The 23,907-nt window shown below is 36.1% G+C and overlaps 1 protein-coding gene across 2 annotated transcripts in view; it reads left to right on the top strand.

Moving 5' to 3' along the window:
• The first annotated feature begins 1,914 nt into the window (after window positions 1–1,914).
• Window positions 1,915–23,907, top strand: part of LOC101884203 (uncharacterized) — a 78,957-nt gene continuing 56,964 nt past the window's right edge. The window contains exons 1-4 of one of the 2 annotated variants that reach the window (XM_087248160.1): window positions 1,915–2,206; window positions 8,518–8,771; window positions 11,657–11,722; window positions 22,210–22,396. In XM_087248160.1, coding sequence (XP_087104286.1) covers window positions 8,742–8,771; window positions 11,657–11,722; window positions 22,210–22,396 — 283 coding nt within the window. In that variant the 5' untranslated portion in view covers window positions 1,915–2,206; window positions 8,518–8,741. The remainder of the gene's footprint in view (window positions 2,207–8,517; window positions 8,772–11,656; window positions 11,723–22,209; window positions 22,397–23,907) is intronic. The other variant, XM_087248159.1, reaches the window with a different exon arrangement.

Below are 23,907 nucleotides of genomic sequence, written 5' to 3'. Positions count from 1 at the left end.
TACTAGGAAAACAGTTTACAGTTCAGATATAAACACTGATGTTTATGGTAAAGATTAAAATCACTGTTTAATGGAACCTGACGCTGGTGAATGTTGTGGCAATTACATTGTTTAACCATTAACTGGCAACAAACAACCATGTTATGTCAAATTATGACACTGAATAGGTTTTCAAAAATGACACATGACGTTTTTTGTGTGAATTGTTGAATCATTAATTGAAAATAAATATGATGTGTTGTACAAGATGTTAGATTTCTATATCTAGCATTATCAGCAACAGTAGCAAAGACCATTTTTTGTATTTTTATTTTGATTAAAATTACAGGTTCTAAGTTCTGTTTGTTGAACCAATGGTTTTTGCAGTAATATGTTTGTATAAATGGAAAGCAAATGACATTTGTTTCCTCTATTTTTTTAATAGATATATAAAAATGGTCTGATTTATGACTCAAAAATCATAGTGTGATGCGAATCGTGAGATTTTTGGATCCGTTACACCACTAATATAGTGCTCAGCATAAAAGAGCATAAATATTTCTCTGTGAATATAGCTAACCATTTTTCTTTTATTCTGTAAAGTATAAAGAACTGCCGGCTTTTTTTTTTTTCAAATGTAAAATAAAAATGTTGTCATGTTTTTTTGCATAAAATAATAAAGTTGCCTTATTTTCAGACTTTTAGACAACACGATACTAATGTTTTACCTATTTTGTGGATCTTTTTAGTTGATAGTTGCACAATATTAATTTATGTTTTCAATAGTATGTAATCATTTTGAATTCGAAAACCAGCACGAACACAAACAGTACTAATGTCTAAAAACTTTAATCCACCATTTAGATTGTTTTCTTCATGATTGTCAATGTATTGCACTTAATCAAAAGTTAAAAAAAAATGTCTGTATGCTTGCATACTGTTCATGTTTCTACATCACCAGGGCAACAAAGCTCATATTAGTAGCTTGGTTAATATTTCTCCCGAATTTCAGCTCCAGCAGAAGAGTGAACGTTCATAAGACAACTTCAATCCTGAAAATCCTCTCACACTAATGAGATATGATTAAAAAGGCAGATAGACAGCAGTCCCACTGACATGCACGAGGGGAAACACACACTCGCACACATTCCCACTAATGAGCTTTGATTTGTGGGACTGATAGTGTGTGTGGTTTCCTTAAAACGACTCTGTAAATCCTCAGTAATGTAATTAAGCACGACGGCAGATTTATGCATGTAGCAGGACAGAACCTGATCCTTGCCTATTCTTCTGCACTCTGAATAGCTCTTTGTCCACCAATGCCTTCCACCGTTTTGGGCTTGTGTGTGTTCATTTTTAGCATTTTCGATAAAGTTGAAACTCTAACACTTTATTTGGTTACACTTTATTTTAGAGTGGCGTACTTACAGTGCAATTATTCATTTAACTAATGAGTAATATTAATTAATTGTACTTATGTGATATGGTTGAATGTAGGTTAGATTTAGGGTAAGTTACAGGTTATTATCCATAACTCATTGTGATCCCTATAGTAAGTGCATGGAACATGCACAACTACGTTACCTAAAATGAAAGTGTTACCTTTTCATTTGATGATCCCTATTGCACATTTTGTAAAAGTTACACTGCAACTACATGCCAGCTAAATCTCAAAAGAGTATTAGTAGACTCTGCTTAAAATCTGCTGATACTGCTCCACCAACAGACATTCTCCTGACTACAAGAACCTTTCCATGTACATGTCAACCTTCACTAACGCCACCCTAACAGTCTACTAATCCTCTACAGAGATATAGTTGGCATGTAGCAACACAAAATGCGTAGAAGGGACCATCTAAATAAAGTGTTACCAGATGACTCACCTGACTGGTTCAGTATAATCATTAACAGAAGCAATAAGCTCTCCAAAGTTTCATTCCAGTGAGCAGCACCAAACTAAATGCATTCAGAAGACGAGAGGAAGCCAAACAACTCATTCTGCCTACGTAAATAGCAAAACACTTGGAGTTTAAAGCTAAAAAAAACTTTGTATTACTGAAAACTTAGCATGCTGACGACTGAGGATAGACCCAAAATGCACATTTACAGCTGGAAATCCCGATCATTCAACAACACTGGCATTCAATTCCAAATCGATCCCCCAGGGAGACGTGTCAACACCAAAGCCTTGCATCTGAGCTCCGGACCCCAACGCTGCAGAAATACGGTAAGTCTCCACCACACCAGGGTTCTTCAAAACCCTTTAGCATGGATAACATTAAGCTGGGCCTGTCAGTAGATCTCTGATCTCTGCTTTAGAAATTAAAAAGCACTTGGAATCGACCCCATGTTGAGAGGATGAGGAAGCAAAGACAAGAGAGACGACGACAGCAGGCCTGAAATCCGAGCATCTGCCCAGGTTTCCGTAATGAATGTTAAGCAGGTTAGACGCTGGGGTGCGGCTGTGCCAGAGGTCAGTAGCGGGCATGGCAGACCTCGGCTTTATGCCCCCCTAGAGAGCCTCTGAAATCGGGCAAGGTGCTAACTCCTGCTTCTGCTATTGTGGTGGTACCACTAACCATATTGATTTCTGATGCTAGCAGATTAGGGCATAAAGAAGGCTCTGTCCTGTCTGTGGGGGTCCGCTTCTGATTCTCTAGTCTCCTTTCGGGGTCACAGGATCTGTGGAGGCCCTGTGACCCTCCGAGTCAACACGTACACACACCATTGGCTCTGCAAAGGTGGCGAGGATGGACACTATTAAGCCAGATTGGTTGGACGGTTACATTCATGGCTCATCATAGCTGACCCGGCAAGCGGCGGTGGGTCGTTGGTTTTGTGCATGTGTTTTATGACGGTCTCTTCCATGCTGGGGATCAAGGCCTGCCCCTTTTGTAGACTATTAATAGGGTTGCAGTTTGGAGACCTCATTGTTTTGGGGGAAAAAGGATTTCCTCATGTGTTCTTGGTGCCTTTGTGGTTTGATTGATGTTCTGTGTTGTAAGGTTGTGTGTGGATGATGTCAGGGTGTGTGTTTGTTGTGTGTAAGCTTGGTAATTCTCTTGTTGCGGACGTCTGTGTAATGTGGTTTGTCAGAGATTGCTCTATAAGCTTAGACAGTGATCTGCTTATATCAACTCAATTAAGATTGAAAAGTTTACTTGTCTATGCTGAATGACTGTCATCATTTTGGAATATAAGCCATTACCACGACAGAAAAGGTGAAGCATTCTTAAAGGGTTAGTTCACCCGAAAATGACAATGATCCAAATTACAAATCCTTATAAACAACAACTCTCGATCATCTCAACTCCCAACTAAAATTAATATGCTTCTGTGCAGGAAAGTGAAAGATTTTTTTCCTATTTCTTGTTACGATTTATAGCTACATATTAAACATAAGCGCCCTCTAGTCGACAACAAAATTGGCACATGACATCAAGAAATAACCTGTGATCAGAATTACCAATCACAATGCAAGTTTAAATGTAGTGGGTCCCTTAGCCCTTATCTATAGCAAGAGTCTCCAAACCTGTTCCTGAACTAGGAAATCAAGGACTTCAGACTCACTAAAAACTTTAACTGAAAAGTATTAGAGCTAACCTGTCATGCGACCCATATAATCATTTGTTAAACACAACCCTCAGAAATATTTACTAATTGTATTTTGCCAAGTATGTGTTCCAAAGCCTAAGAGAAATGTGTAAATGTAAAGTTCGTAAGTTCAAAAAATAGTGGTTAAGGGTCTGATCAAAAACCAACACATAATTAATGCTTTAATTTTTATTTTATAACAGCTATGCACAATCAAAGGCGATTTGTCAGTAAAGCTAGTTAAGCCATGGACGCTTTGTCAGTAAAGCTAGTTCTGTAATCAGCTGTCCATCTCCAGCCACATGAATTATGAAGGAGCAGTGTTTACTACCCAATCCTGAAACCAAGATAATTACTCTGTTTACATCACTACTCAGAGAAATATGGCTCTGTGTTGCTGCTACATCTGAAAGAATGTGAAAATACCACAAATAATATATATTTTTTGTCCAAACTCACTATATAACTTCAATCGTAGCTCATCGGTGGAGTTGTTCTTCAGTGAATCCACATTAAGAAGTGACATTTGCACTAAACTGATTTGAACTAAACTTCAACAATGTCATTATACTGAATTGAACTGAATCAGTTTCAATTAATCTAGAACTACATGAGATGTTTACACTACTCTCCTGTCTACCTGAATTGCTGGAACGTTCTACAATTTGAAATATTGTGGCTTTTACTCTCTTTTCTTTATCTGTTGAGCTGCTTTGACACAATTTACATTGTAGATAGAGCTACAGATATAAAGATGAAAGTCAAATGCCATTATGATAAATCATTATGTATGTAATCATTATATAAATCATTATGATGTGTCCAGAGTCGTACAATTATTACTAGTCAATAATTAAAATAATATTAATGATTATTAGTAAAATCAATAAAAGCAAGGAGATTTCTTCTTTAAGTCATATTTACAGTTTCTGTGGGAGAGCACCCTCTGGCCTTCAGAGGAGATTTACTACTGATCACAGAGCCGTGTTTCCAACATATAGAAATCAAGTGAGGGCGAATTGGAAATTTTCGCTTGGAAATCAAGCAAATTTTTTTTCATTGCTTTTTAAAACTGTCGGTTTGGTTTAGGGAAGGTGGTGGGTGGGAGGGTAAACACTATTGAGCGAGTGTGGGTCAGTTTATCATTCAGTCAATCAGGCAGTCAGTTAGCAAGATAACTCGAAAAGCCTACACAGGGGCCTCTGGTGGATTTACACGAGAACACAAGGAGCGAATGGCACTTGCGAGATAAATCTGAGATCTTAAAAAGGACATACATCTCCTCTGGTGGATTTGTTAAAACAAAAACTGCAAAAAAGTAGCACCTGGGAAATATTTGGCGCTCTCTAGAAATGTATATAGAGGTACATTTTCAGAATAAGCCTGGTTTCGTGTTTTCCTGACAAGTACATGACAATCTCAGCTTTTGCCAAATCATAATTTTCATTTGATTGCAATTTATGCATCATGCATCCCTACAACAGAGTACTGTCATTTTTTCACACCAGCTAGAGGATGATTAACTTTTAAAACATTACTATATATTTTGTAATAAGCTGCTTGCACAAACAAATAATTTTTTGAACAGGGAAAACTTGTAACAAGTGGGGACAATGTTGCCAGGAGTAGGACTGGACCCCCTCCTCTACACATATCCAATGTAGGACAACTTAAATTCATTAAAAAGAACAAGTGAGCTGTATTTGCACATATCAGCCAATGAAATAAAGCCAATACACAGTGATCATCTGCTCTCTGACTCATCCCTTCCATGAGCGTCCATAAACTTTGATTAAATCTTATGTAAGACGGTTTATAATAATTAGAACATATGCAAGAAGTGTCTTTCAGAAATGGACAGATGGTCAAGTTGGAAAGACTCAGTGAGGAAGGAGAAGAAAGAAGCACTTTGCTTATTAGTACGTCAACTAATTTGATCTTCTTTCTTCCACCTACTTGTTATTGACTAGCTTTACATTTCCTGTGTCTCTGGAGCAGTTTCCTGTCTGTCCTCGGTCTGTGTGTTGCAATGGTAAACAGCCTCCCCGACAGGAAAAGCCCAAAGGACTGGGGCTCTGCTGCGCCCCTGAGACACTGAGGCAATGGAAAGCCCATCTGCCTGGAATTGGCCTAATCTCATCTGGTGAATTGGACGATGGGATACAGAAAATACCAATCACGCCTGTCCAATTTCATTACAGATCTCAATGATGAGAAGTTCAGAGAGGAGAGCAGAATAGTGTGGGTTGGCTAGACTCGGTACAGACCTGCTTATGTTTGCTCCAGAGCTTCGAAAAAAAAGAAGACCGTCACCCTGTGACCTCTAAGGCAGGGTGTTGGATTACGGCATGAATATGACATCTAATCAAGGCCACAGTTCACCCAAGCTGCCCTCCTGATGTTTAAACGCAGCCTGTAGTGTTGTGACTTTTAATGAGTTTTGGGGTCTCATGAGGTCTGTCGACCTATTCCGTTCCTTTGGCAATCTGCAAAGATTGAATATTACTGAATGTATGCACTATTTTCTTCTGGCCTCTAGAGTCCTTTCTCTAATCTCTATGGTCTCCTACCTCAGGATCACCCATATGGATCCAAATGTCCTTGAATTCATGTTCAAGGGGTAATTAGGGGAAAGCCGGTTATTATGCATTGAGAGGCCTAGGATTTGGTCATTGTGCATCGTCCAGAAGTCGTTTAAGTGCAGAGAATGATAAGAAGAGCAGAAATTGCAGGTCATTAGTTGGGAATATTTTCTACCATGATGTTCAAGCTCAAGAGTAATTCCGAGCTCTTGTGTATTAGGTTTATTATTCCATTCAGATGGAATAAAGATTAAATGGAAAGTGTAAAAATGCATTAAACGTTTAAGAAACCAGGGGGCTCTATTTAAACGATCTAGGCGCAAAGGGCACCAAAGCATTAAGGGCATGTCCGAATGCACTTTTGCTATTTTAGGGATGGAAGATATGCTCTGCGTCCTGGAGCATGGTCTAACAGGGTTGTGCTCATTCTCTTAATGAGTTCAAGGTGTGTTTTGAGCATAACGTGCATAAAACCAGTCAGAGTCTCATCTGCCATTCCCTTTTACAGTCAGTTTCATTGCGCCATTGCGCATTTGCTATTTACATGGTAACTTTGTAAGTGGAAAAACTGAATGCTTCACTAACGAGAAAACAGTTAAACAGACCCTCTACAGTGTGAGGATAAGGAACGAGACACCTCCATTCGGCCTATTCGGCATATATTTAGTTTAGTTTGTTAAGCACAAAGCTTTGTTTGAAAACTATTTCTGAATTCTGTTCTAATTTCCAGCAAACAAAAAAATGAACAATAATAAAGTGTGGTCAAAAAACCACAAAGTTTTATCGAAACACACATCCTATTCTTATGCCCCATATATGGTGATGTATACGTCTCCAAAACCTGATAGGTGGGCAAGTCTAAACTTGGTTTTATGAAAACAAATATAAATATGTATATAACAAGTAATACTGCTAATAATTATGACATTATACAAATGCAAATTGTCATGAATAAAAAAAAAACGACATGAAGAAAGCATGGAGGTTGTGTTTTTCATATTTATGTAGAAAATAATATTTTTTGTAACAATTTAATTCTTTATTTTTTTATATGTAAAAATATTTGTGTATTTCTGTACACCCTGTGTGTCGTAAGCAATGAACAAGCATTTCGGGCCTGTATAGGTGCATAACTAACGCAGTGTGCGCTAGAAGATCAGCTTTTAGTCGGTCAATGGCACAATCTATTTCAGTTATTCAAAATTGCAACGTGCCAAGAATTCACCTTACACACTTCCGTTTTTAGACCGAAACACAGAAGAGTCCACAAATTCCACAAAGTTATTTAAACAACATGGTGCAAAATGTGAAAATTAGGGTTGGACTGGTGTAAAAACAGCAATAAATTGCCATATTGTATCAGGTGTATGATAGGGCCCTTAATCTAGCAAAAAAGCAAAGTGCATGTGGGATTGAAGAAGCCAAATGCATTAACTTTATTCTTAATAATTCTTTTTGAGCAACATTAATTTTACCCAGTTGCTATTTATTACATTTTCTGGATTATTTGGTGAATTTATTTGTACTTTAATGCACATTGACTTGTGATCATCATATGTAGTAGTTTACTACAATTATAACTAATTTATCATTTTTTTAATTGATTCAGCTTGAATTTAGGATGGCATTTCTTCACTGCAAATCACTGTAAATGACTGGTTTTGGTAATTTTTCTGTCTATTTACTTATCCATTAATCTATTATTTAAAACGTTTAACTGCATATTTGTTTATAATATTTTATATTTATATATTTTTTAAATACAAGCATGTCTAAAAAAGGGCATCTTATAGGTATTTTATTCAAATAAAATATTTGTTATACATAAGTATTTATGAAAATATATTTTAAATACAATTGTTACATTGCAAATGACATCTGTATTTATTTTAATAATTTCTTTCATTTGCTTATATTTTTTATACACTTTTTTCTTATATATGTGTATTTGTTTGTGAATGTGTGTGTGTGTTTTTGTGTTTTTATATAGTTAAATTTCAATCTCATGAACCATTTCAAAACAACTACATCACAAATAAGTTTCATTCTCAAAATGTAAGAAATCATGAGTGAATCAAATAGTTATTGGATTAATATTTGCATATGTACCACATGAGTGTCCTCTAGCTTCTATAAAACAATGCATTAAAACATACAAGTATTCTAAATCTACATGTTTACGACATCTACAAATCAAACCTGTTTAAAGATGAAAAGGAACTTAAAACAAAACCAAACATGATCCCACCCTGAAGCTTTGAGAGCACAATGCTGCAACCTGTCAATAGCGATTTTCCGAATGCTTTTCAATGGACAGGTTCAAGCAGGCGTTCAATATCCTCCATTTGGTCCCACTCCACAGGTCTCACTCATCACCCACAGGTGGGCTGGTGGCTTCAGATCAGCACAATTCCCTGCCCCAGTGTGCAATTGCTGTTAAAAAGAGCCAGAAGCACCAGGCTGCCAGGCTGAAGCTGACTCAGAAACTCTGGCATCTGCCACAGAGAGACTGATGACCCTGGAAGAGCGAAATTCGTGACCCTGGTGGACGGAGACGGGGACAGACAGTGATGTCTGTGGTGATGGATGAGTCTCTGCTGGAGCCTTGGGCCACAGGTCAGATAGACGAGAGTGTGCAAGACTTAGTGAAAAGAAAAAGAGAGCTGAGCGATGGAGTTGAGAAGCGAAAGGCAAAGATAGCTTGATGAGCGCTTGATGAACTGCTTAGAATAGCTGCTGCAGTGGCCCGCATTCAATATTGAGATGCAACACAGCTCGCAGCAGAACACAGAGGGCCAATTGACATTCTGAAAAGGAGCTGCATGAATCACAGTGTGTGCGAGTGTTAGTTTAGACTGTGTTTGATGCACAAACTGAAAAACACGCATTATTACTTTGACCAATGTGTACAAGATTTTTTTATTTATTTAATTTGAATTTAATTCGCATCTGTTTAAATTAAATTAAATTAAATTAAATTAAATTAAATTAAATTAAAATAAAATAAATGAAATGAAATGAAATGAAATGAAATGAAATGAAATGAAATTAAATTAAATTAAATTATTTATTCAGTCATTCATTTTCTTTTTGGCTTAGTCCCTTAATTAATCAGGGGTCGCCACAACGGAATGAACCGCCAACTTACCCAGAATAGGTTTTACGCAATGAATGCCCTTCCAGCCACAACCTAACTCTGAGAAACACCCACATACTCCTGCATTCACACACATACACTACGGGCAATTTGGCTTATTTAGTTTACCTGTAACGCACGTCTTTGGATTTGTGGGGTAAAAAGGAGCACCCGGAGGAAATTCACGCGAACACGGAGAGAACATGCAAACTCCACACAAAAACGCCCAGCCGGGGCTTGAACCAGCGACTTTCTTGTTGTGAGGCGATTATGCTAATTTTTAATTTAATTTCATTTCATTTCATTTCATTTCATTTCATTTAAAAAATATTTCATTTTATTTTATTTTACAAAACTGTTTCTAAGCATTTTCTCAAGGTTTTGTTTTTTACATGTTGATTTGGGTGGTTAATGAAAGGTTCTTTACTGGCCCAAAAGATCCTAAGCTATTTTCCCTTAATCTATTACTGAAGATGTGAAAAATGCTGGTTGTAGAGAAGTTTGAAGAGGAGAATGTTTAAATGTTTAGAAAATAAGACGTTTAGAAGGGGGTTAGCATGTTGCAATGCAGTTTCTAGCATGTTCTAGGTGGCTTATGATGAGAATGTTAACCTGTCAAGTTTTATTGCTTCTATTTAAGGATCACAGTGGAGCTCCAGAATACAGTTAATTGTCGTTTGAAATGTTTATACTTCATACTATCATTCAAACCCTTAGGCTGTATCCTTTTTTAGCCATTTAAAATACAATAATATATAATCCAGTAAAATATATGATCAATTATTCTTTTACCTAATATTCTTTTACTTACTGAAACAACTCAGAAAACATATTTTGTTGTAATATTGACAGACTGTAAAATCCAACAGTCAACTTTATCAAATGAAATGAGTGTAGCTAACTTAAAATTTACTGACAGTTAATTGGGCGACAGTGGTGCAGTAGGTAGTGCTGTCGCCTCACAGCAAGAAGGTTGCTGGGTCGCTGGTTCGATCCTCGGCTCAGTTGGTGTTTCTGTGTGGAGTTTGCATGTTCTCCCTGCGTTCGCGTGTAGAGGTGAGGTGGGTAGATTAAATTGTCCGTAGTGTATGACTGTGTGTGTTTATGTGTGTGGATGCTTCCCAGAGATGGGTTGCGGCTGGAAGGGCATCCGCTGCGTAAATAATGTGCTGGATAAGTCGGCAGTTCATTCTATTGGTGGTGACCCCGGATTAATAAAGGGACTAAGCCGACAAGAAAATGAATGAATGAATGAAAGTTAATTCTACTCATTTGAAAAGAGTTTTGAACTCAGTGTTGAAGATAATGAGTTAGTTAAATACCTCAACTTAAATAGAGTAAGTTCACAGTACTCATTTAGATTATTTTTTTTTTTTTACTCAAATCAGTTTCCTCAAATGGTTTAAGTTGCCTTAACTTATTAGGTTTAACAGTACTCAGTTGGTTTGAGCTGTCTTCATTTATAGGGTTTTACTGTGCTCAAATTGCTTTATTTACTCAAATGGATAAGTTTCAAAGCACTCATTAGGATTAGTTTTTGAACCTAAATGGTTTGTTGCATCGGTTTCCTCAAACGGTTTGAGTTACCTTAACTTTTTGGGTATTTACAGAGTATGAATAAATCTGTAACACTGAATCTGTTACATTGAAATATAATTATTTCACGCTTTTTTTTACTTTTAACATTTAAAAGAATTATGAAACATTAAATTAGACACCTTATACCAAGTACAAGTTGATATTGAGCAAAATGGGATGTCTTGCTTTGACCCAAATAATTAAAGAAGGCTTTTCAACTGGTATAAACATCTAAAAATATATAAATGCTGATATTATAAAGTCAAAACATTGAGATTGAGTGCTTTGCAGAGCTGTTTTTAAAATGTAAATACTTCATTGTACATGGTGTTTAAGTGATTTCTGCATATTGTTAACAAAAGTATGAGTAAAAAGTAATTTAGGCCTTGGGTGTGCATTACTTTTGGCAAAAGTCAATATGCGGCTTAAAAATATATAATTCAGATTATTTATTTAAAAATATTTGTCAGGGTTTTGTTTTTAAAGTTTTTTTTTTATTATGAATGTATGTATGTAATATAATAGTATTAAATCCAATGGGTAAGTTTGCCATTGTTATCCTGTTGTTTAATATATTTATCTGCTTCAATGTCTTTACAGGATTTGTCTTTTATGATAATAATAAATAACTGAACTCATTTGAACCTGCTTGTGGTCAGACTCTGTCTGGAACTACTTAATCCATTTGATTAAGCATTCAACAGCACAACCAATAATAACAGCCATGTTTGCCTTATCAAATATGACTAATCACTGTCAACATCTAAACCTGTTTTCTGTCCCCCAGGCCCCATCATATTACTTCAGCTTTGTCAGACAAGCCGTCCTGTGGAACAGAGGACAGAATCATGCGGTGAGCATTTACAAAGACAAAAGAATGACTTACGCAATTACACTTCATCAAAGCGCGCTTGCAATTGATTTAGCATGCCGTGCATTGAGATAACGTAATAAGGCCAGACTAATATTCAAATATGACTCCTGTAAACAAACACATATGCACTGATGGCTGGTGCCCGTCTCCGTCTTCAAGAGGCCAGAGGCTGGGAATGTGCCACAGGCAACAGAGAGGTTTCCATGGGCACAGCGAGTTGTGTGGGCCTCTGGTTAAACAAACAAGACAACAAATGGGACAAAGATCCACCAGCCTCTTACTGACTACTTTACTTTATCTTCAGAATGTACCAGTGCATACAATCGGGCAAATGCGAGCTATCAGTCAAAAAGTTGGGATCATTAAGGATTTTTTATGTTTTTAACCATTGCTTACCAAAGTTGCATATAATTGGTCAGTGAAAATGTAAGATATTACATGACTATTTTAGTTTCCTTATTAAAAAGCGTTTCTTATTTCTAGTTTAAAATGTAACTAAGAAAGCAGGGAGAACATTCAAACTCCACACAGAAATGCCAACTGAACCAGCCAAGGCTCAAACCAGCGACTTTCTTGCTGTGGGACGACAGCACTACCTACTGTGCCACCACATCGCCCAAAAAGTAAACAGTTACTTTAAAAAATAGTATTTTTATAAAATTAAAAAAAATATATATTATAAATGTATTTAATTTCACTGTTTAAACACAAATTTATTGTTCCCTTGATAACAATAATACAGTCAATAGAAATTTGTTCAACATTCTGAAAGCATAGCCCTATATGCATTTCTCGAGATTGCAAATGATGTAGCCAGAGCTACGTATGACATCGTTTAAAATTTAAAAGTTGAAGAACAGTTCCAGAAAGTAAATAAGCAAATAAATATATATAAACAAGTAAATAAAAGAGTGAGAATGTGGTAAAATCTGAAAACATGGTACAAATCAATTATGGTAAAAACTTTCTTTTTCTGCATTGCTTTTTAAAACACTGCATTTAGGTTTAGGAAATGGGGTGGGTGGGTCAATCTGTGCTTTTTAAAACACTATCGGTTGGGTGAAGGGAAGGGGGAGGGGGAGGGTATTGGTCGGTTGGTCAGTCAGTCGACAGCAGCCACTGGTGCATTTACGTGAGGACAGCAGGTCTGAATGGTACTCGCAAGAGAAGTTTGAGATCTGAAAAAAGTGTACACAGCGGCCCCTGGTGGATTCGTGAAAACAAAAAGCTCCTGTGACGTATTTTGCTCTCTCCAGAAATGTATATAGGGGCACGTAATCAGAATGAGCCTGGGTTAAAATTTTTAATGGTACTGTATTACAGTTTTCACACAAATATGAAGCAGTCCAACAATTTTTAACATTGACATTCTTCTTCTTCTTCTTCTTCTTCTTATTATTATTATTATTATTAATATTATTATTAATAATACTAATAATTTCTTTAACAGCAGATCATGTTATTGCACTCAAAAAATAATTTTTGCTGTTCATGCAAGCTTATTTAAAGTAAGCTGAATCAACGCAATTCTTGAGTTTACTTTGTTTTAAAACCACTTTTGTTGTTTTATTTTATATCCACTTAAATTTGCAAATGCCATTAAGTTAACTTGATCTATTTGTGTTGGGAAAACATGAAGGAACTGTGTGAAATCAATCATTTTTTACAGTGTAGAATGATTTCAGAAGGATCAGAACTGGAGTAATGAAGCGGCTTTAAATTAAGCTTTAAATATAAATACAAATTTAAACTACATTTTTACTATATTCTAATTCGTAATAATATTTCACAATTTTCCAATGTTTACTTTATTTTTGACCAAACGGAATAGGCTTTTTTTTTAATTGTGGTGATCCCAAACTTTTGACCAGTAGTGTTTGCATTGCTAAGGACAACCACACACAAATTCTGCCCTCTGGATTACCTCAGTGTGCCATAAAACACTGGGAGCATCACCACATTCAAACCCTCTGAATTTTATGGGCCGTCCCAAAGATCTATTGAGAGCAAGAGACGATTAACCCACCCACTATCTTCATACCTCACCGGTCTCCATGGACATTGTCGCCAGCGAGACGACATAACGAGTGGCGAATACTGTACGCCCAAATGATGACACACGCACAGGTGGGCAAACACACTCCTGGGCCCACAGACAAACATTGCTGTTTACACTGTGATTTATGGTTTGGTTTTGGGTTGCATTCTGTTCGGTATGACGTCCTTTCTTAACGGCGAGTGGAGTGGTGTGCTTCCATTTTTGTGTGCATAAAAAAAGAGGTTGGCCACAGGAAGGCGAGCGCCATTCAAACTACACAGGCATCCGATTGGGGGACAATGAGCTGCCTGTGTTAGTGTTCAATAAAGAGCTTCAATTGGGAGTCTGGCTTAGTGAAACATTGTTTGGAGATGAAAAGTGATTTGTGACAGCTTTTATTGTGCTTTATAATACTTTAGAAAGTATTGTTTAATAAAAGCTTAATAAGAAAGGTTTAATAAGAAAACGTAATAATAAACTAGTGTTCAAAAGTGTTTCAAAATGTTATTTGTTTATTTGTATATAGAAGATCATTGTTGACATAGATTGAACATTTTTCTTTTTATTTTAAAAACTGTTATACTGTAATTTTTTACAGAATTCTTTGATTGAAATAGCGTTTATGAAATAAAAAATCTTTACTGTGCCTTTTGATAAATTGAATGAATTCTTGCTTAATAACATTGTTAAATTTAAACATTTAATGCAAAACTGTCAGGGCAGCATGGTGGCTCAGTGGTTAGCCTCAAAGAAGAAGGTTGCTAGTTCAAGTCCCGGCTAGGCCAGTTGGCATTTCTGTGTGGAGATTGCATATTCTCCCTGTGTTCATGTGGACTCTGGTTTCCCCAAAGTTCAAACCAATGCGGTATAGGTGAATTGGGTGGGCTGTAATGTATGTGTGTGAATGCAAAAGTGTATGGGTGTTTGCCAGTGTTGGGTTGAGGCTGAAAGCGTAAAACATATGAAAAGTTGGCAATTTATTCCGCTGTGGCAACCCCAGATTAATAAAGGGACTAAGCCGAAAAGAAAAAGAATGATGAATTAATATATAATTTATAAATATCAAGTTCTTAAAAGTAAAAGGAATAGTTCACCCAAAAAAATTGTTCTTTCATAATTTACTCATTCTCACTTGTTCAGTTCTTTTTGAACAGAAATCTTTGAAAAATGTTGGTTGCAGGCACACATTAACTTCCATGGTAATTTCTTTCCTAATATGGAAATCGATAGGTGCCAGCAACCAGCATTATGGGAGAATAAATGATGAGGCAATTTTTATTTTTTGGGTAAACTACACCTTTAATAGAGACATAATGACAGCAGTTAAACTGTAGAAGTGTAAAATCATTCTTATCTGCTGATATCAGCAATGGGTTGACAATTCTTAACGCCTTGACAATGATGAAATGATTCATCCAATGATGAGCAACATGTCTTTATCCAGACATAAATCATTATAATTGTATGTGTAGTTTTCATATATGCAAAATAATATAATAACTAAAGCAAAATTCTGACTGAACATGACAGCCAGTATTTAGTTTGAAATATTCCATTGTAAAAAAGTCAGTGTTGACATAAATAGATTACTTGATAAGGAAAGAATTTGTATTTTAAAAGCAAATGATCTTGAAAAGATGAAACTTGATTGAACTGACTAAACTGTCATGCTGTCTGTCAAAATCAGCCTTAAAAAGGCATGTTAGCTAGAATCTAAGTTGGTTAAGTTACTTAAAAAGTAAATAATTACTAATTACACTGCATCAATAAAATCATATTTGATTTACATTTCTACATGTATTTCTCTGTCTGAAAAGTAACTTAGATAATCAGGAGTAATTTAATTGACATAAACCAAACAGGAGCTTTTTCAGTAGTTTTGTTTTAAAATAACTCATTTTGAACAATATATGATATCAGATGCAAGTGCCATCTGAAATTTCCACTAAATGTAGCATTTTTTTCAGCCTCCTATATGTTTATGTTAGGACTATGAAAAACTGGCATCAAAGGGAAATTATTGAACCTACTCACAGAAGCCTGATAAAGATGTTCATTTCAGAAGAAACTTTTAGATGGCATTTAGAGGTTTTTGCATCACAACATTTCAGATTAATGACACATTCATCTATCATTCATACCATACACTGACATACATTTTTAAAACATTTCATTGTTTCTCAAGCTTGTGCAAAGTGTCTAATCTATTTTTTCTTAAGAGTATGCGATAAATTATAGTCTTGTTTAGTTGAAAAATTTAATTATTCTGCAAAATATACATATTTCTCGCTTGTCTAAATAGATTTATATAGAACTGTTAAATATATATATATAAATATTTAAGGCAAGTACATTATATTTAACTGTAATACAATTACCCAAAGATGAAAAGTAATCCTTTACTATGCTTTTTCTTAGTATTTTCAGTACTAGATACATTGTAACTAATTACACCAGACGCTACGCAGGATTTGCCATGCAGCTTTTGCATAAGTCAGAAAGTTTAAAAGAGAAGGTGAAGGGGTTGAAAAGAGACAGAAGCAACTGTAAAAAGTAGCCTCATTGTCTAGCCGGGACAGAAAGTAGAAAGTTGCTCTGAACGCTAAGCTGCATCTGAGCCTGGCTTCTGACACGAGCGGCTAATCAGATTTGGTCCTCCCAATCCTCAAACCTCCACAATGCGCCCCACTGTCATCCCGTCCCCTCCTCTCCTCTCCTCCGCTCGTCCTCTTCACCCCCCCACTGTCCTGGAGCAAAGCTAATTACGGCACAGGCAGAAACACAAATCTGGCTGATTGAAAAAGTCACTCTTTTTTAGCGGGGTTTAACCTTGTTAGCGCTAAGCCTGGCTTTCTTAGACGTCAGGCCTTTTTGAGAGGAATCCTCTGTTCCCCTTTGCAGACAGAGACACACTTCTGTTTTGGGCCACCCCCCGGCGGAGGGTTCATGCAGAAAGCCAGTGCTATTATTGTGTATGTGTGTTTTTGAAGGGGTTGAGGGAGTGGACGCAGGCCTCTTCACTACACGGGCCATCTGGGACTCTGGTTTTCGGAGCGTGCGCTACTGTAGCATGGCTCCTCTCCATCAGAAGGCCGTCCGGCATGAACACACGAGGTTAATGACATTAGTACAGTGTGTGGGTCATGTCATTTCCTGTGGGCCTCCGAGAGCCCACACACTGGGGCAGAGGAGCCCGGGGCCCGACATAGGGCTACAAACACCATTACAAGGTCAAAGACACTCAGCGTTTGAGATACAATGGCACTCTCAGAGGACGCTCTGGACATTCTGCTAGTCTGTGGTGAAGGCTGGCGTCGAGGATAATGCACATTAGCTTGATGGTTTGTTTTGGGTACGCCTTTAGTGAGGTCTACATTTGTTGTTAGGCCTGCATTGTTGTTAGGATGGTGCTATGTGGTTACTAGTGGGATCTAAGTGGCTGCAATGTTGTTACTTACTGGTTTAAGTCAAATTTAACCAAATGATGACCAGACATGGCTCTTTTAGTTTATTATCATATAATCATATAGTGAGCAAATCTGACACATAACCTTTTCGTCCTTTTTTTTTTCCTTTGGTGGGGCGTTGAAATCAATTAAATGGGTTCTATGATTAATAATAATAATAATAATAATAATAATAATAATAATAAATCCATTTTAACTTTATGTGTCTGTGTGTGTGTGTGTGTGTGTGTGTGTGTGTGTGTGTGTGTGTGTGTGTGTGTGTGTGTGTCAAGGGGGAGAAGTTAATCATTTTTGAGGTGTGTTATATCAAAAGTATGGGTTCCATGATAAATAATAAATCATTCATTTTCCTTCGACTAAGTCTCTATTTCAGAGGTCGCCACAGCGGAATGAACTGCTAACTTCCAGCCACAACCCAGTATTAGGAAACACCTAGTTTATTAAATTCACTTCCCAGCAAGCATTTTTTGTTTTTTTAAAGATGTGTAATAGATGTCTAAACATAGTCGTCTTGGCTAAAACAAGACTAAATTTGGGCTGTCAGTGAAAATCTATTTGACGTCTAAGAATAGGCCAAAAGTAGACTAATCATCAAACAAACAGAAATGAATGACTACACATATAAAGTCTGTCTAATCTGTCTATTTGACCACTAGTCTAGTTTTGGGCTATTCTTAAATGTCTACAAGATTTTCACTGACAGCCTAAGTTAAGCCTTGTTTTAGCCAAGCTGTCTATGTTTAGATGTCTATTAGACGTCTTTTAAACACAGAATTCTGGGTTATAGTGCATGTCTTTAGACTGTGGGAGAGGCCGGAGCACTTAGAGGAAACTTGGGGTGAACATGCAAACTCCACACAGAAACGGCAACTGGCCCAGCCAGGACTCGAACCAGCGACCTTCTTGCTGTGAGATGACAGTGCTAACCACTGAGCCACCATGCTACCCCATAAAAATATTAATTAATTTAGAAAAATATTTTTATATTATTAATAAGTGATCAACAATAGTGCAACTGCTAATGCAAGCAATATTATTATTGGCTTAAATACTCATTAATTTTAATAATTTTTCAAAAAGTACAGTGAAACAATACAATATTATGTCCTATATTGTTATACTCCACAAAATCATGCAACAAACAAAAAACAACCCTTTTATTATTAATTTATTATTAGTATTAATTGCTTAATATTACAGTAGTTTTTCTTTTTTCTTTTGTTAAATAATAATAATAATAATAATAATAATAATAATAATAATAATCATGTATATTCATATACTAAGAATTGCTACTGTCTTAATTATTGTAATAATCACGGATGGGCAAAGATACATTGAAATGTATTTTAAAATAAAATCCCAAATACATCAATTTTACGTGTATCAAAATAAACTACAGAATACAGCCGCCACAAATGTATCAAAATAAAACACAGTATTTTGTTGTTTTAAAAATACTACAAAATACTTTTCAAATGGAACATGAAATGTCTTTGCAAACCTTTCCTCAATGGGCCTATTGGATCAATTCCTTCACCATTAAATTGACTTAGGGTAGTAAAGAATGTTTAATAGCAACAACTTTCCTCTGCCACTTTGTTGTGGCATAATGGTTAGTGAGTTGGACTTGTAACCAACAAGCAATGGTGTAAAGTAACAAATTACAAATAATCAAGCTACTTTAATTGAGTAGTTTTTCTCAGAAATTATAATGTACTACGTAATTTAAAAAATCTGTACTTTTACTTTCCCCTGAGTGGATGAATGAACTACCTCAAGACACGGGCGATTTATAATTGCAGCAAACTGTTTGGAAGCATTAAAAGAAGATGTGCAAAATCTTTACAAGCATTGACATTGCATTTTGTTTTCAAATGAAAATTGGGTTGACATCAGAACCCATTGTCAGGCCAATGTCAATGTCCAACATCCAACCTAAAATCAACCAAACATCAACGTCTAATGATTTTACAGCTTGACGTTGTTTGGACGTTACCACTATGATGTCTATCGAATAAATGTCAGTATTTGACATCGATATGTCATTGGTTTAAGATGTTGGCTCAACGTTGGATTTTGGTCACTTTCTAACAACCTAAAATCAACCAAATATCAACATAAGTTGACGTCGTTATTGGACATCAAAATTACGTTGTCCTTAGACACAAGATATACAATGAATTTTGGACACCTGACGTCACAACCTAAATCTAAACTAATATTAACCTCTTATGATGTTGTGTGCCTGCTGAGCAATGAACTACAGAATGTTACGGTTACACACATCCACAAATTACATGTAATTGCATCAGCTTTTCACAGTGTATTACTACTATGTACTATGTACTACTCTTGAGTACTTTTGAAAGGTCTACTTTTTACTCATACTTTGAGTAATATTTACAGCAGATACTTTTACTCTACTTACACTACACTACAGTTTTAGGCAAGTAATGGTACTTTTACTTAAGTATGATTTTTCAGTACTCTTTCCATCACTGTCTAAAAGTAATTTGTGTTTCTCTTTTGGTAACAAGTTATAATCCATCAATAGTTGTACATGATATACTCATTCTCCCAAGGTTTTTTCAGTTCTCCTTTAATTGGAAAAGTCTCAGATTACCCTTTGAAAAACATCAGTACACCATATTTAGGTGTTTCATATTTCTAAAGTTCCTCTATATTTCCACCTACAGCACTGAGACTGAGATTGATGATGTTCTAAAGCTCCTCATCCTGTTCTTTAGGACTGATATTGTATTCCATCTTATTTATCAAGCAAAGATTAGAAAAAAAAAAGGCTAGAGTAAAAGCAGTATCATTAATAACTTGCCTAATCACCCTAACCTGCCTAGTTAACCTAATTAACCTAGTTAAGCCTTTAATTGTCACTTTAAGCTGTATAGAAGTGTCTTAAAAAATATCTAGTCAAATCAAAAAATTATCTGTCATCATGGCAAAGATAAAATAAATCAGTTATTTGAAATGAGTTATTAAAACTAGTATGTTTAGAAATGTGTTGAAAATTTTTCTCTCCGTTAAACAGAAAAAAATAAACAGGGTGACTAATAAATCAGGGGGCTAATAATTCTGATTTCAACTGTATTTGTGGTCTTAGCATGGCTCAGAGTGCTCTTTTTAGTGGTTGTTGACTTGCTCCTGCATATACCCTCACCATTTGTCTTTTATTTTCTTTAAGCATAATTTCTATCCATACTCCAAGCATTGGCCATCTTCTTAAAAATAAGTCAATTTTCTGTTTTGATCTCAAGCTAAGGGCGGTGCGGTGGCGCAATGGGTAAAGTTGTCACCTCACAGCAAGAAGGTCAGTGGTTCGAGCCTCGGCTTGGTCAGTTGGCATTTCTGTGTGGAGTTTGCATGTTCTCCCTGTGTTAGTGTGGGTTTCCTCCGGGTGCTCTGGTTTCCCCCACAGTCCAAAGATATACTCTATAGGTGAATTGGGTCAGCGCGATTGTGAGTGAATGACAGAGTATGGATGTTTCCCTGAGATAAGTTGCAGCTGGAAGAGCATCTGCTGCGTAAAACATATGCTGGATAAGTTGCCGGTTCATTCCACTGTGGTGAAACCTCATGAATAAAGGGAATATGCCAAAAAGAAAATGAATGAATGAATGATATCAAGCTTAGGCAAATAACTGAGAAAGAAATTTGAGAAAGCATCCTCATTTTTAAGATGTCATCTTATACTGTAGACTTCTTGCACAGTATTTTACAGTATTTTGAAATTACAAAAAAACAAGACACTAAAGTATTTTGATCCAAAATATTAAGCCATTTTCATCACACCTATCAAATACAAATTACAAGATAAATAAATATTAACAGCTATATTTTGTATTTGAAATATGTATTTGTAATACATGTACCATAAATACTGCCTATCCCTGGTAATAAAAATATATATTTTTTAAAAGTACAAGCCAAATTATGAAGCTCTACAGCAATGCAGAATGCATTTTTTTTTATCTATTTAAAAACTAAAAACCTTTCCTTAAAATCATTTGTGACATTAGTACAAATTATGGGCTTTAAGTAATCCTTAACAAAAATGACATCTTTTACCAACTTTAACAACAAGAAAAAGGTAATGGACACAGGGATTCCTTTCAGGAGTTTAAGACAGATGTGTCAGGACAGGAGGGCCGAAAGAGATGGAATGAATGAAAGAATGACTGAAGGGAGATAAAAGGTGAGAAAGATGTGTTTGTATCAGAGCGGAGGATTCATTAGTGTCTGAGAGAGTGTGTAAAATGGTTTTGGGTCACTGCTCTAAGCTCCAGTAACGCAGGGAACATAGCGCACATGTCCCCTTTGATAACATTGTCAGCGCAGACATAGCCATGTTTACTCAGCAATTTACTGTCAGTCAATTCAAAAGGGATAAAAGGCATCAAGACGTGTGTCTATTTGTGCTTGTTAACATTGCCCTGTGGCACTGGACAGGTTAAGACTTGCTGCCTGACAAGTTATAGGCAGTGTGGCACCCATCTGGCTGCACAAAGCAAAGAGAAAGTGTGCGTACACAAGCGCAGAAACTGCCAAAATCGCCATGTATTCAAATTCCTGTATGAATTCACATGTTATGTGTTTGTTATCTGAAAAACACTGGGCTGAATTTAGCCTGAGGATGCAGCTATGTTTGCTAGCGGGAAAGCATGGGGCAAGTTAGCTATTAAAAATATCAATATTGACTAACTGCTGCTCATTCTATTCTTGCATTTTTTTTCAAATGTAATAACTAATGTTAGCATTTCAGTAAGAATGATTAAAAGATGTGCGGGAGACCTAGTGGAAGGAAATACCTAGCAACGTATTCATTAATCAACACTAGGGGTCGCTAGAGAGAGGTACTTAGTCAACGCAAAGCTGAATGGATGCAGTGACTTTCCTATATGACTTCAATGAATAAACACTTTTTTTTTTCTTTGTCTTTTCAGGTTATCAAGCGTGACAAAGTTCCTCCACCCTTGTGTTCTCGTTTTCAGGCCCATATGGAGGCATGTCCTGTTAGATTTAGACCCCCACATTTCCTAAACACTTATCCCAGAGCAAGGCCTATTACTCATCCGGGGCAAAAACAACGACAGCAGAGTCTGAGTGCTCCACAGCATCAAAAATGGCCAGGTTAGTATTGACAATAAAGCCCTTCTTTCAATTAATTCAATTAAAAAATGTGGTCAAACTTTATCCTAAGGTGTCTTTGGTAGAGTGTAACTGTTCATTTAACTATTGAGTGACATAAATTAATTAAATGCACATTACTATAGGGCTAGAATGTGGGCTAGGTTTAGGGAACTGCATGTTATTATGCATACTTACTCCCAGGGCCATTTATAGCTAAGTTGATATGTAGCCGCATCATATTGGTGTATTGTAATATCTTATAACCTGGGTCGTTAGCCCAGCGCCCAACCCCCAACCCCCAACCTGGAGGACTAGGACATACACAGAATTTAGCTTACCTTAGCACAGGAAGTAAACCCACGCAAACATGTTGAGAACATGCAAACTCCACACAGAAATGCCAGCTAAGGCTCGAACTGGTGACCTTCCATGCGCCACCATGCCACCCGTAATTATGCATAACTATTTGTATTTACAGGACATATAGAATACACAGGACATTCATTCATTCAATCATTTTCTTTTTGGCCTAATCTCTTTATTAATCAGGGGTCGCCACAGCGGAATGAACCGCCAACTAATCCAGCATATGTTTCACGCAGTGGATGCCCTTCCAGCTGCAACCCATCACTGGGAAGCACCCATACACTCTCATTAACACAATTCAACTATAGCACATGTCTTTAGACTTGTGGGGGAAACAGGAGCACCAGGGGGAATACACAGAACATGAACATCTAAAAATAAAGCATTACCGTATCATTTGTTTTTCACAACAGTCATCTAAGGCATAAAGTAAACATTTATTTTTCATACTGTATCTTATGTTGTAATACCAAAATAGCATCAGGCTTAAATTTAAATTAGTTTTTACATTTAAAATTTATCTGTTTTGATAACATAAAAACAATTATAAGTTTATGTGTATTCATTTAATATTGCTGTATCCTTTATTATATTGAGAAAAGAAACCTTCCGTACTGAATAAAAGCATTTATATAAACACATCAAAATGTGCATGCCACTTTTTTTAGATGTACTTATAAGTAAACAGGTTCACTTTTTTAGATGTACTTGTAAGTAAACAGGTTTACTTTTTAAAGATGTACTTGTAAGTACATAGGTTTACTTTTAAATATTTAGTTAATGCTTTTATTTAATAATGGTGTATTTTTGCTGCTCAAAATTTATTCTTGAACCCCTTTATGTATGTTCTATTTTAAAATGTTTCAAATCAGGTTATGTTTGGTGCTTAATATAAAATGGTGTATTTTTAAATGTTTAAATTGGAGTAAAAATCTGGATGGAGTGTGAATGTATTATTATTAATTCATCTTTTAAATGAAAACAAGGTTTAAAGCATGACATACATATATGCTATGCTTGCGTTTATCTTTTTTTTTATAAACAGTGCTCTGCATAATTGAGTACAGCCCATTTTGAAAATGAATATTTGTATCCATTTCTCAGTGAATATGGGAAATGTATTTTGGTGCATTTAAACAAAATAG

Source organism: Danio rerio, chromosome 4 (assembly GCF_052040795.2).
Source record: "Danio rerio strain M-AB ecotype USA chromosome 4, GRCz13ab, whole genome shotgun sequence".
Lineage (NCBI taxonomy): Eukaryota > Metazoa > Chordata > Actinopteri > Cypriniformes > Danionidae > Danio > Danio rerio.
The sequence above is the reverse complement of the archived record's forward strand: the minus strand, read 5'-3'. Positions and strand labels throughout refer to the sequence as shown.